Source organism: Phaethon aethereus (genome assembly GCF_964289735.1).
Source record: "Phaethon aethereus genome assembly, chromosome: 25".
Classification (NCBI taxonomy): Eukaryota; Metazoa; Chordata; class Aves; order Phaethontiformes; family Phaethontidae; genus Phaethon; species Phaethon aethereus.
Window position 1 is genome coordinate 5,168,467 of NC_138601.1, and position 12,221 is coordinate 5,180,687.

Sequence of the window (12,221 nt, forward strand, 5' to 3'; positions counted from 1 at the left end):
AGATCCTTGCTCCCGTCGGTCACTAGCCATTTTCACAGGGCTTCCCTGTGCCTTCCAGCCCCTCTGTCCTTAACCTTTTCCTTATTACTTTCTTGCAGCCTCTTTCCCCATCCTCCGTAGCCGTGCCAGCCTGCCTGCCCTTTGCTGCCCGGGATACTCTTTCTCCTCTTTTATTTCTGCTTCTGTTCCCAGTCCTTCCTCACGTTTCTGTCCTGGCATTTCTCCCCGGCGTCCCGTTTTCTCTGAGCTGCAAATCCGGCACAGGAAGCATCTCTTCCTATAGGGCACTCGGCAAAGTGCTGCCTAAATTTATGAGGCTATAATAAGTGATTTGTTTTTACCAGTGTTAACAACAATTCATATTTTTATGCAACATGTTTTAAAATATTATCTGTGACTTCCTCCTTTCCACTCTTCACAATTAAGCCGGGAATTTATTATTCTGACAGTCGGATGCTCTCACAGCCCTCTGCCTGCCTGGGGGTTTGGTGCAGCAGTAATGCTCACAGCCCTTCCCCTGACTTCTGTGCTCTGTTTCCCCCCAGAGGAGGAGCTGGACCCCCCCTTCCCAGAGGACGGCGAGGATTCTGGAAGCAGACAGAGAAGCGGTAAGAGCCCACCCTACTTTGGCCAACCCAAAGGACCTCCAGGTCATGGTTGGGGGCCTGAGTCTGGCCACCTTTGAGTGTCCTGGGGTGCAGGTGGTGACGGAGGGGTGTGTGGAGGATGGGAGGGTCCCCAAGAGCAGACCGACGGGTGACGGAGGAGAGACGGCAACTCGTGAAGTTCGGACAGCTCGAGTCTGGGGAGCTCTCCCCATCTTCTCCACACGCGGGGATGCCTCTCCTTTTTGGACAGGCACCCCGTGGCGGGTGGCCTTGGTGAGCCCTCCACGGAGGAGCCCCAACGCCCATCCCCTCTCCCGCCGGATGAGATCTGCGTGCGGATGGATGTCCCACGGAGGCACACCCATCCCTGTCCCCCGTCCCATCCTGGACTGCGGGGAGGCAGCCAGCCCTCCCGGCGCACCCCGAGGGGCCGGGGAGGGGAGCTGGGGCAGAACCAGCCTGGAGAGGGGGCAGGAAGCCAGTCACGGCCCAGAGGAAGCCGCCGCAGGGAGGGATCTCGGCGCGGGAAGCCGGAAGGACGCGCACCACCACCCCAGGAACCAGCGCCGCCCGCCCGGAACCTGCCGCGGTCACCAGGGCCCCCACCCCTGCTTTTTCCTTAAGGACCTGCACCGTGGGATGGGAGCGGAAGATCCGTTTCCGCCCCGGTCCCACCTGCTTCGCTTTCCATCGCCGCTTCCGCCCCGGCGCGGGAAAGCAGAGCTCGTGTCCGAGCAGCCGGGGCTGGACCGGCCGGGGACTTCCTGCTGCTCCGCTCACGCCTCGCCGCGCGGGAAAACACGTCGTCCTGGCAAAGCCCGGCTTGGGAGGACTTCCCGCACCATCCTCCTGCTCCGGAGCTTGGAGGAGACAGCCCCATCCCAGCCGGGCACCCACAGCAGGCATCCTGCTCGTGGGGCGATGGAGACCGGAGGGGTCCCGTGGTGGGTGCTCTGGATGGGGGGTAGCTAAACCAGCTTCACTCGTGCTCTTCTGAAGGCACGCGCACCCCGAGCGTTGCTCAGCTGGTTTACCCCTCCCGGTGGCAATTCCGGAAAGCCTGCTCCAACATCCAGCGAGCCCTTTGGCCAACATCAAACCCCCTTGGATGTTTCCTGGGCGTTATCCCCAGCCCAGGAGGGTGCTCAGGCCTGTTTCTACCGAAACCTTGGTAGCACAGGCAGGGTTGAGACCCAGCTCCTTGCAGGGACCGGAGCACGTCGGTGTTTCTCCGCTGATTCGGTTTTGCGGAGCTTGTTTCCCACCCCCCGGCACGATGACTTATCTGGCCACCGGAGCGGGTGGCAGCTGCAGCCGGTACCAGCACCCAGAGCTTGGAAAAAAACGACGCCCTGGTCTTTATAAACTGTACTGTGGTCGTAAAGCAGGACCGCACGCTTCTCCTGGAGCCGCCTCGGCACGGGGGAAGGAAAGCAGACGGAGATGGGACATGCACGTACACGTGCACGTTTTTCTTTGCCTTTCACAACCGCCTCAGCTTTTAAGCATCCGAAGGACCAGGTGGCAGAAAAGCAGCTCCCCCGGGGGTTTTCCGGCTCGAGGGGGGGGTCAGTGGGGTGCGGAGCACGGCTCCGTGGCAGGCTGGTGCCAGCGGTGACGATGAACCTGCACCCCAAGGCCACCCCCAGGATTTTGGCTCTCGCCTGTCACAGCCCTGCCAGCCATTTAAACACCCTGCTCATCCTCATTAGCATCTGCCTGGCAGTTGTAATTGTTGTTAATAGTTATAACTGGTTTAGTTATTAGCATTGTCATGATCGCTTTAAGTCCTGCCTCTGTTTTTACGCTAAATAATGGATTAGACTCTTGCTTCTGAAACGCTGGGCTGCGTTTCAAGAGGGAAAGGTTATGGCAGCGCCGGGAACCCCAGCCCTCGTGCCTTTTGCCGCGGTAATTTGTGCTTCTGCCCAACTGGAGCAAGGGCGAGAAGAGGTGAGGGGAGTCCTTGAGCAGAGGGCCGGGCTGCGGGGAGGGAGGGAAGGGGCTATTTCTGAATTGTATCACACGGCCCAACTGCCAGATGAGCATTTGGCTAATGGAAAACTATTGTTTCTAATTTCTAAGAGCCACAAGGATGCCACGATGCTGGAGCAGCCCAGCAAATCCAGCTGAGAGCTTCAGGCTGCTCCTGCCAAGACGCCCATTTGCTTCGCTCAAGGCTGCTTAATCCCTGCCTTCTGCGCCGGCCGGGCGTCAGGGCTGCTGCTGCGGTGCGAGCTTACCAGCCAAGCACACACAGAGCGAAATTCCTCCGCTTGGAAAACGAAAAATCCTCGCAGCCTGCCTCCTGCCGCAGTCCCCTGCGCTTAGCGCGGCGGGAGGTTTCACCTAGCATGAGCACAGCGCTGGAAACCCCTGAGCTGCAGACGGTTGTCATTAGGTTTCAGCATCAACAGGCTTCTGAAGCAACACGCCCGAAGCAAAGGGGTTGGGGAGGATCATGCCTCTCCCACAGCCCCTGCTCGGGGCTGCTCAGGCCGCAGAAGAAAATGATGCGGTTGTCACATTTGGCTGGTTTTCTTAATGACCCCCAGGCCCGTAGGCATGGGAGCAGGCTCTCGTCCCACTTACATCGGTGTAAATCAGTTGCACTGGAATCACGGCTCTGCCCTGAACGCAGATTTAAATGTCTAGACAGGGCACTGGGGCTTTTTAAACAAAACCTCTTTTCTGTAAAAGCGAGCAGAATTAACGCGGGGTAATGCAGGAGTCCTGGGGTGGCTTGTCTGGATCCAGCCCCCATCCCACCGGCCTGGAGGATCACGGACATTCGCCGTCCCACGTGGAGGCGGCACGTTGAAGTCCTCCCTTGCCTGGCTTTATCTTGAAGTGCTAAAATACGAGCCAGGATCCCTCTTCCGCAAACGGTCTTAGTTTTAACAAGGTGTTCTCGGCCGCTGGCACGAACATCTTCGTGGCTTTTGCAGCTGCGGCCGGGGACGAAGCGCAGAGCCCGACCGCGCTTTTGGCGTGAGGCTTCTCCCCGGTCCGATGCAATTAGTGCTGACCTGTGGAAGGCAGGGTGGAGGGAGGGATGAGACCTTCCGTCCGAGCAGTTGACATAGCTGGGGAAAAATCCCCAAACTTTCGGGAGCGTAAACCTTCCTGCGGGCTGGAAAATTTTCTCCCTCTGTGCTCGCAGAGCGTCACGTCCGGGCTCACGCGCACGGCTGCCGCAAAGTCTCTGCTTTACCGACGGCCTCTCCTTCCTCCGCTCCGTGATGGGGTGGCGAGCGGCCCCCGAGGTCCTCTTGTTCTTCGGATGAGCAGGAAGGAGGAGATTCAGGATAGGGAGGCACCTCCCAAGCGTTCCTGGTAAATGGGGGACAACTGGGACAAGGCTGGCTCCGGCTCCCCGGCAGCGTCATGGGCGAGCGGGCGGCCGGGTCCCCGTACCGGGGAGCTCCGGGAGGGCGATGGATGCTGTCGGCTCTGGAAGCATCTTGAAGGAAGACGTATTTTCTGCCTCAACCCGAACCTCCTTCCCCTCCCGCTACCTTAGTGACACAGAGCAGAACTCTCTCTGAAGAGGAGCGGAGGCTGATTTGGGGGATGGCTACGGTTAAATCTCTTTGCCAGCAAGTTAATGATGATGCTCCGTAGAATTACTGGTATTCCCGATACCACCGAAGCAGCCTTTCCCCAGCCTTGCCTCACCGGGCACACCAGCAGGTCAGTGCCTGAGCGCCGTCCCCACGTACTGGGTTATTCTCTGCATCACGGTGTTGTCCTCACACCCTCCCGTAACGACCCTTTGTGTTAATTACACAATTTGTTGGCTCCTACCAAAGCTGCTGCTTGCCTCGTCCCCCTGCTCAGAGCCCGCGCGCCCTGATATTTCCTCTGCCTCCAGTTCATAACCTCTGGTTCCTGCGCTTAGCACGAGCTTAAATAACTCAGTAGCTCCTACTCCTCCTATTCCCTTCACAATCTTTTCCTCGCCACTGTGTGCTCCCCCTTTAATACTTTCCAAAGGATGCAGACCTACTTTTTTTTTCTCCCAGCCTTTCTATTTAAGTTCCCCAAGTCCCTGAGTCATTCCAGTTGCTCCCTGCTGTGCCATTATCCATGTCTGTAATGTCCTTTTTCATATTTAGGTGATCAAATCTGGGCACAGTACTCCAGATGCACCCTTATCACTCGGTCCCTTATACCATATTAGAAACATTTCCTCCAACATGTGCTCGATATTTTCTATTTATGCTTTCTGGGCTTGGTTCAGCTGCGTGGCAGAGCAGCACAGCTCGCTGGTACAGCCCCGGTGCTCGAATCCCTCCCCCGGCAGAACGTGGTTTTACTGGGTTTAATTATCCATGGGGGTCACATCATGGAGATGGCCGTGTCGTGACATCTGGATTCACCCCCGCTTCGGTGCTGTGCCATCAGAGCAGTCTCCTGCCTGAAGCCTTTGGTCCAGGAGCATGTTTTAAGAGTCGTCTTGTGTGCTTGAAAATGAGGGATCTGGGTTATTTGGGGGGCGGGGGGTGATGCTGTGAAGGATCTGTTGGATGTGCTGGCACAAGCTGCTTCCCTCGTCCTTGTTCAAGCGTCTCCTGCGGGCGTGAGGCTCTGCAAGACCTTGGCATCAGGCTCATCTGGACCCATCACAGGGCAGGGACCCACCTTTCGTGGTGGCTCTGGTCTCTGGGCCAGGTTCTGGGGTGGGAAATGCCATTCTGAGATGGTGAAGAGGGCAATGTTTTGTTCTGGAAACGCCGCTGCGCCGTTTTCCAGAAAACCCACGCGCACATTTAGCCCAGGGCAGACCCCAGCCTGGGCACGCTTTGCCAACAGTCTCGTCAGCCCAGACCCACGGCTTTCAGCAAACGGATCATTTGCCTCTCCAAAACAAAAACACAAAAAAAAAAGGAAAAAAAAAAGAGTTTTCTGGCTCATGTTGCCTTTCTGCAGCAGGCTGTGACCACAGGCATCGAGCAAAGGCTCTGCCTTCCCAAACTCCCGGCTCGACGGGAGGATCGAGACCTGAGCGATCAGATTATATCGTTCCACGGGACCTTCTCGGACCCCGCGGGAATGGGGGATGAAGGCAGATGTCTGCTCCCTGCTCTCCTCCCGTCCCTGTTCCTGCTCCGGGCGCTCCCGGTCAAGCAGTGGGTGCCGTTCGCTTGCTGAGCGGGCCCTGCTCCATCGACTGCAATCCCCTGCTTGGCTTCTGTAATTAATTAATAAAATTGGCTGTCACCTTCCCCGGCAGCATCCTCCTTGTGCAAGTACCGGTGTTAATTAACGGTGTTCCTCTTCCGTGGCCTCTGGCATGGCCGTCACCGTGGTGGGGACACTGCCCAGCAGAGCTGGCGCTGGTGCCACGTGTCCCCTCCTTGCCCAAGTCATGGATGTCCACCTCGGGGACAGCTTGCTTGGAGCCCGAGAAGGAGATGAGGGACTTGGGAGAGAGGGACGGCGTCTTGGGTTCCCTCTGTGGTTCGTAGTAAACAGCTTTAATTCAGGGTTTTCTGAAACAGAAACTTTTCCCAGTGTGTTTTCCTGTATTTACTGGTAGTTATTGCATTTATTTATTGACCAGCCCCTTTTTCTTGCAGTACCTGTTTGGCATCGGCCTTTTAATTGAAATGCAAAATGAGTATTACCAACATTTCCTTCCTTTCCCCAACAAATACCAGCCCCTCTCCCCCAGCATCCCACCCCACAACCCCAGTATATCCCCATATCATTCCCCATCCCCCTGACCTCTCTTTTTTTTTTTCCCCAGGAGGTCCCTGGCGAGATTACGCTAATTACTACCAAGGCATGTGGGACTGCAGCAGCGAGCATCCCGACGAGCTCTCCTTCCGCCGTGGGGACCTCATCTACATCCTGAGCAAGGTAGAGCATCGCCGGCAGCCCCGTGTCCACGGTCGTGGGGCTGCGGCTCAACTGCAAGGTCAAGGGCTGATGAAATTGGTCAAAATCAAAGTCCAAAGCAGAGATAAATTAACGATTTAGTGGAAGGGGGAGTGGGATGCCCCAGTGATGCCACTCCTGCCTGTACTCCCTGCCTTCACACGTGGCATTTCACATGCCCCAAAGCAAGATTTTTGATTTTTTTGATTTTTTTTTCCACGGTAATGGAGTCTGTACGTGCTGTTGCTCGGGTATTACAGGGGTAATTGAGTTGCTCGGCCGGGTGTGACCAGGGCTCCCTTCGGCAAATGCACGTAGGTGAATAAATTAAGTGTTTGCGTTAGCAGGTCTGCGGGGGCAAGAGCAGAGCCACCGGTGCCTGTGACCCTCTCCTTGTCCCCGCAGGGCTCTGTCCTGGCTCCCAGCCGGTCCCTGCCAGACCGTGGTGGCTCCGGCTGGCAGCGATGAGCTGGGGCGGTTGCATTTTATGGGGGATGTTTTGGCAATGTACTCTGCAGCCCGGTCTGGCACGGGAACGGCAATGAACTTGGGGGGTTGTATTTTGTCGGCGATTTTTTTGCAACAGGCTTTGCAGCCCGACCTGGCACGGGGACAGTGATGAACTCGGGGGGCTGTGCTTTATTTTGCAATGCGCTTTGCACCCCAAGGACCGTGCCGAACCTGGGGGGTTGCATGGCGCGGATGGTGCTGTGCAACGCGCTTCGCACCCCGGTCCGGCACGGGAACAGCGATGAATTTGGTGGTCGTGCCCCATCTGCCCTCGGCGGGCACCCTCTCGGGGTGGACCCGACGTGGGGAAGGGTGGCACATGCAGCGGTGGCTCAACCATGGTGAGTACGGACCTTTGGAGACGAAGAGCACCTCCATGTCTCGGGCTTGTCAAGACCAAGGTCGTGTTTTACAGCTGAGAAAAAGCGCCTGGGCTTTGCCGTCCCATCCTGGAGGGCCGCGACTTCCCCATCCGTGGATCCCAAAGCACCTTACAGTGCTATTTAGCGACCCGCTGCCCCCCGGGACGGGGCTGACGTGCTCCGGGCACTGAACCCACAGCCCCAGCTCGTCACCCAGTTCATCCGGTGGGGGGGTGGCACCAGGGGCAACCCACAGCCGTCCCTGGGGGCGATACCCGCAGCCCCCCGACCCCACGCCACTTCCAGCCCCTCGCCCCATCCCGCCGACGGCCGAGCGGGTCGGGTCCCCCCGCCCCGCGCCAGCTCGGGGACACAGCTTGGAGTCACGGCAGGGTTTTCGCTCTCTTCAGTGGCTCCAGATTGCGACTCTTGTGCCGGCTTCCTCACACGTAACCGATCGGTCCTGAGAGCTTTTCCCCCGTAAATTACTTCGCGCGACGGATGCTCGCGGCCGCCGCAGAACGGAGGCGGCGCGGGGCCGGGAGGGGGGAAAGGAGGGAGGCGGCGAAGGGAGGGGGGGGAAAGGTGTTTGAAAAGCCTGTTCACTCAGCTGCATTTTAATTTCCTTTTCAATCTTGTCCCAATTAATTTCGCAGAATTAATCTCACAGAAGCAAACTCGGGAGCGTCGAGGCTGCCGTTCTAGCGGTGCGGTCGCTCTGTCTGAACATGAAATAGTAGCTAATATAAAAATCCATCTGGTGTGTTTGAAGCACACGCCGGCTGCTGCTCGGGTCCTGTCTGACATTTCGAGCATCGACAGCGGGGAAAAGTGATTTGGGGGTTAGTGGACATCAGTAGCTGGGGGGGGACCCGGCAGCCCCGAGGCTGCGGGCGCAGGGAGGGTGGGGGGCTGCTGCGGCGTGGGGGATGCGAGGGCAGCATCGTCACCCGCCGCGTCCCTCTTCGGCGTGGTCCCTTCAGTGCCGCGGCCCCGAGCCCCCGGCTGGGCACCTCTGCCAGCGCCGGGAGGCTTTGACCGGGAGCGCAGGGAATGCCGCTGCCAAGGGCTTTTCTTGCCGTCCCCCTCAACCTGGGGGGTCCTTGTTGCACCCCGGTGCCAGCAGCGCTTCGTCGGGCCCCGGTGCTGCAGGGATAACAGGGCCGAGGGGGGTCACGCCCCGAGCTGCAGAGCCTGTACCCCACCTCGTCACCCCACTTTGCAGGGACCCCGAAACACCGCTACCCTGCTCTGTACACCCCAGCCCCGTTAATACACGGGGAAATGAATTTGGGGAGGGGGAAGCAGTAATGCCAGCAAAACCCCGGCATCGCGTCCCTTTCCCGGCACCGTTCCCTTGTCCCCTGGCTGAGTGATTTGTACGTTATGATAATTATTTGAATGCAGCGAGACTTCCTATTTTAAGTGGGCTTAGTTGGATGTGACAAGCAGGCCATAAAACCGGATAAGTTAATTCTCTCAATTGCTTTCAATGAAAGCGGGGGGGGGGGGAAAGGGGGGCCATATTCCCATACCCCGCACCCCGAGCGAAAGGCGTGTGGTGACATCTAGTGGCATTTTGCCTGGATTTGGGGCCATCTCGCTCGCGGGGAGAGGCCACGCGGGTGGCCGCGGCCCCCCCGCCTCCCGCGACGCGCTGTACCTCGTGGGTGATGGAGCCAATGTGTAACGAGCCCGGTCAGGGCTCAGCGTGCGGCCGCACCCCGGGGCGGTGGGCTCAGCCCCCCGGGCCGCCGGCGGGGTGGGCTGCGGAGATGGGCTCCCGGGCGGCGTTCGACTCCCATTAATAACCCCTCTGGGTGGCTCCCGAGTTGGGAGGGACGGGGATGGGACGGCGGGGTCAGCTGGAAGGCAACGGTCACCCACCGGTCAAATTCAAGCGAGGGCCATCCTTCCCCCTCGCCCCCCCGGCGGGAGCCAATCGTCCAGAACGAGCCCCTGGCAGCCTCATTCCTCCCAGGTAATTTTTATAAATGAGGGGACACCCATCGCCGGCGAGGACAAAAGGGTGGCCGAGCGCCGGCGAGGCAGCGCCGATGATGATGCCCAGCGCCCATCCGTCCCCGATGCCGCATCCCAAATTTTGCCCCATCCACGGGGGCTCCATCCGCACATCCCCGATGCCGCATCCCAAATTTTGCCCCAGCCCCGCTGCTTTCACCCCGCACCGAGCACCGCGCCAGCTCCGAGCCAGCCGTCCTGCCCTCCGCGGTGGGTGACCCCGGTCCCCACGGGGCAGCGGTGGCTGCGGTGGGGCCCCTTCCCCACGGTCACGGGACCCCAGAGCCAGCCCCGGTGGTCTCGGGGGGCTGCTGAGGTGCTGCCCCCCGGCCTGTGAACTTGTCCTGGGCTGGCATGTGGTTCTGCTGGGGGGGGTTAAGGCGTACTCTGACCATTTATTTTGCACTGAAATTTATAATAAATGCTGTTAAAGACTTTGGCTTTGACAGAGGTAATAATAAATTCACTGTTAAAGACAGTAGTTTAATTCCTTATACCCTCCAATACTGCACAGAATAAACTATATTCATCACCGAGTAATTTTTTACCACATAAATCTTTAAAACTAACCGTTGTAGGCTGTTGAGGCTGAAATATTGTGAATTTATTAGATATGCCCATGTAGTATTGGATTCAGAGGTTTCCATTCGAATATATTACAGGGGAAATTTGTGTCTTTAAGTGTGACAATCCTTCCATTTTCCAAAGCCAGCGTTATAACCAGCAGCTCCTCCAGAGTCAACTCTGCCTTTATTAGACAGAGATTTAGTAACGAGCCCCTCGCTAATCTGCCGGGGAGGTGGGGGGTGACATTTCCTGTGATGCCCTGTTTCAAATGGGTGGCAAAAGAAAAAAAAGGAAAAAAAAAAAAAAAGTGCTTTTTGTTTCCAGCGTAACAAATGCGCGGCGATTTCCCAGCTTATTTCGTAAATGGAAGTGGAAATTTCACTTGGGGTTGTGACAATGGGAAATATTAAAGCGGAGCCTCGTCGTTAAACGCATCCCTCCCCGGCCATAACTTTCACAGGCTGCCGTCGTTTTATGGATCTACATATTATATACATATATACGTGCGCGGGTAGATGGATGCGAGTCGTTTTTATTTGGGGGGTGGTTAACCGTCAATAGAGGGAACGAGGGGAGACCTGAGGGCGAAACCCCAATTGCAAAATAGATCAGGAAGGTTTTAAATCTGGCGTCGATTTGCCAAGAGGCGACACCTCTGCCACCCTCACAACTTGCGATTTTTATTTGCCTGAGCCTGTTGAGCACCCGTGTTTCGAGCAGCCGTCCTTGTTTCCTTTGCTAATGTAAAATACCAGCAGACAGTAGAAATCTTTGTTCGTTAGAGAGAGACGGAGATAATTATAAAACCATCTCCCGGTTCATGAGGCGCGGGTAACATTTAAACCAATTGATGTGGTAACATTTAAAGCAGTTATATTGCAAAATGTCACGTACGGTCTAGTTTCATTAGAGACGAGATAATAGATGGGTGGAATCGAAAATCCCAGGCCTGGGCATAAAATAAAAAGTTTCCCTTTGCCGTAACTCAGTGTCTCCGGCCGCCGCCGTGCCCTTCCCACAGACCCAATCCCCAAAGGTCTAAAACTTCCAGCGCTTCGTCCTCTCTGCAGCAGTCGCAAACCAAGGGTTAAAAATGAGAATCATGGACAACTCCGAAATCCCACGGCCGGGGGAAGGGGTGTTCGGAGGAGCTCGGTCCGGAGGATAACGGTGACGCGCACAATTAATACTCCGCATCCCCCGTGAGTGCTCCTCTCCACCCGAGGGTGCTCACAAGCCACCGGTGTTTCGCGCTCGCTTCTGCACCCGTCTCTCCTTTTCTCCCTTCTTTTTTCCCCCCCTTTTCCAAGCTGCTCCATCTGTAAATGAACAAACATCTCGATTTTATAGCCTTTTGCTTTGTAACACGGAGGGGTGGAAGGGGGGGGGGGGAAGTAGTGGAATGCCTAAGTAAGACTTTAATTCCAAATTCATTTACGCTATAGCGATGAAGTTGTCACAAACCATAATGCAGTATTTAATTAAAATAACAGAAGTGTATCTAGATATGTCCTGGGGTAGCTATCACCAAATTATAGCCTGCGCTACCCGGATTGTATTTATGTAACGGCGGTGCCTAAGGTACGGCTGAGCGGGTGCGAAAGAGGAAACGTTTAAAGCATCGTTCTCGCAAAGGCTGCGTCGCTCTCCCTCCTCTCCTGCCCTTCCCCGCCGCGCTTCCCCACCGATTCAGGACCCTCAGCGCGATTTCGGCTGCGTGGGGGCTCTGGGAGCCCCGGCTCTGGCTCCCGGTCCTGACCTGGGGTGTCTGGGGGCTGCCGGTCGTTACGGGAAGGGGCTGGAGCCGGCGGGGGCTGGGGCAGAGGGGGCACCCACTCCCAATGAGCCCCTGCCCCGGCTCAGGGCCCTCTCCCAGCCCAGCAGCAGTGGGTGCCCCCACCTGGGGGTCCCTTGCTCCCTCCCTGGGGCCCTCCCCCCAATCCCCGGGCGAAAGGTGGGTGGTTTAGGGCCACCGCTTAATTGAGAGCGTAAACCCTAACGGAGGAACGGAGCCGCGACTTTGGGCTGGGGTTGGGCTTGCTTTGCCGAGCGGGTGCGAAGAAAACGGACGTTTTCGCACGTTCTCGGTAAAGTGGCGGAGCCGTCGCTGTCGCCGAGGCCCCTCCGCTGGTCCCCATCCCTCCTCCCGGTGCAGCGGCCACAGCCAGCCCCTCCGCTGTCCCCCTCGTCCCCCTCTGCCTCCCCCGGTCCCCTAAGCCCAGCCAAAGAGTTATGAACCAAGGGGAAATAATTGCGGTGACCTTTGCAG

At 57.3% G+C, this 12,221-nt stretch overlaps 1 protein-coding gene across 1 annotated transcript in view; it reads left to right on the forward strand.

The window, feature by feature from the left end:
• SKAP1 (src kinase associated phosphoprotein 1) overlaps positions 1-12,221 on the forward strand; it is a gene marked incomplete at its 5' end in the record, with an annotated part of 152,982 nt that overhangs the window by 134,087 nt on the left and 6,674 nt on the right. Inside the window, 2 exons of the mRNA XM_082010633.1 lie at positions 546-608; positions 6,361-6,473. Coding sequence (XP_081866759.1) covers positions 546-608; positions 6,361-6,473 — 176 coding nt within the window. The remainder of the gene's footprint in view (positions 1-545; positions 609-6,360; positions 6,474-12,221) is intronic.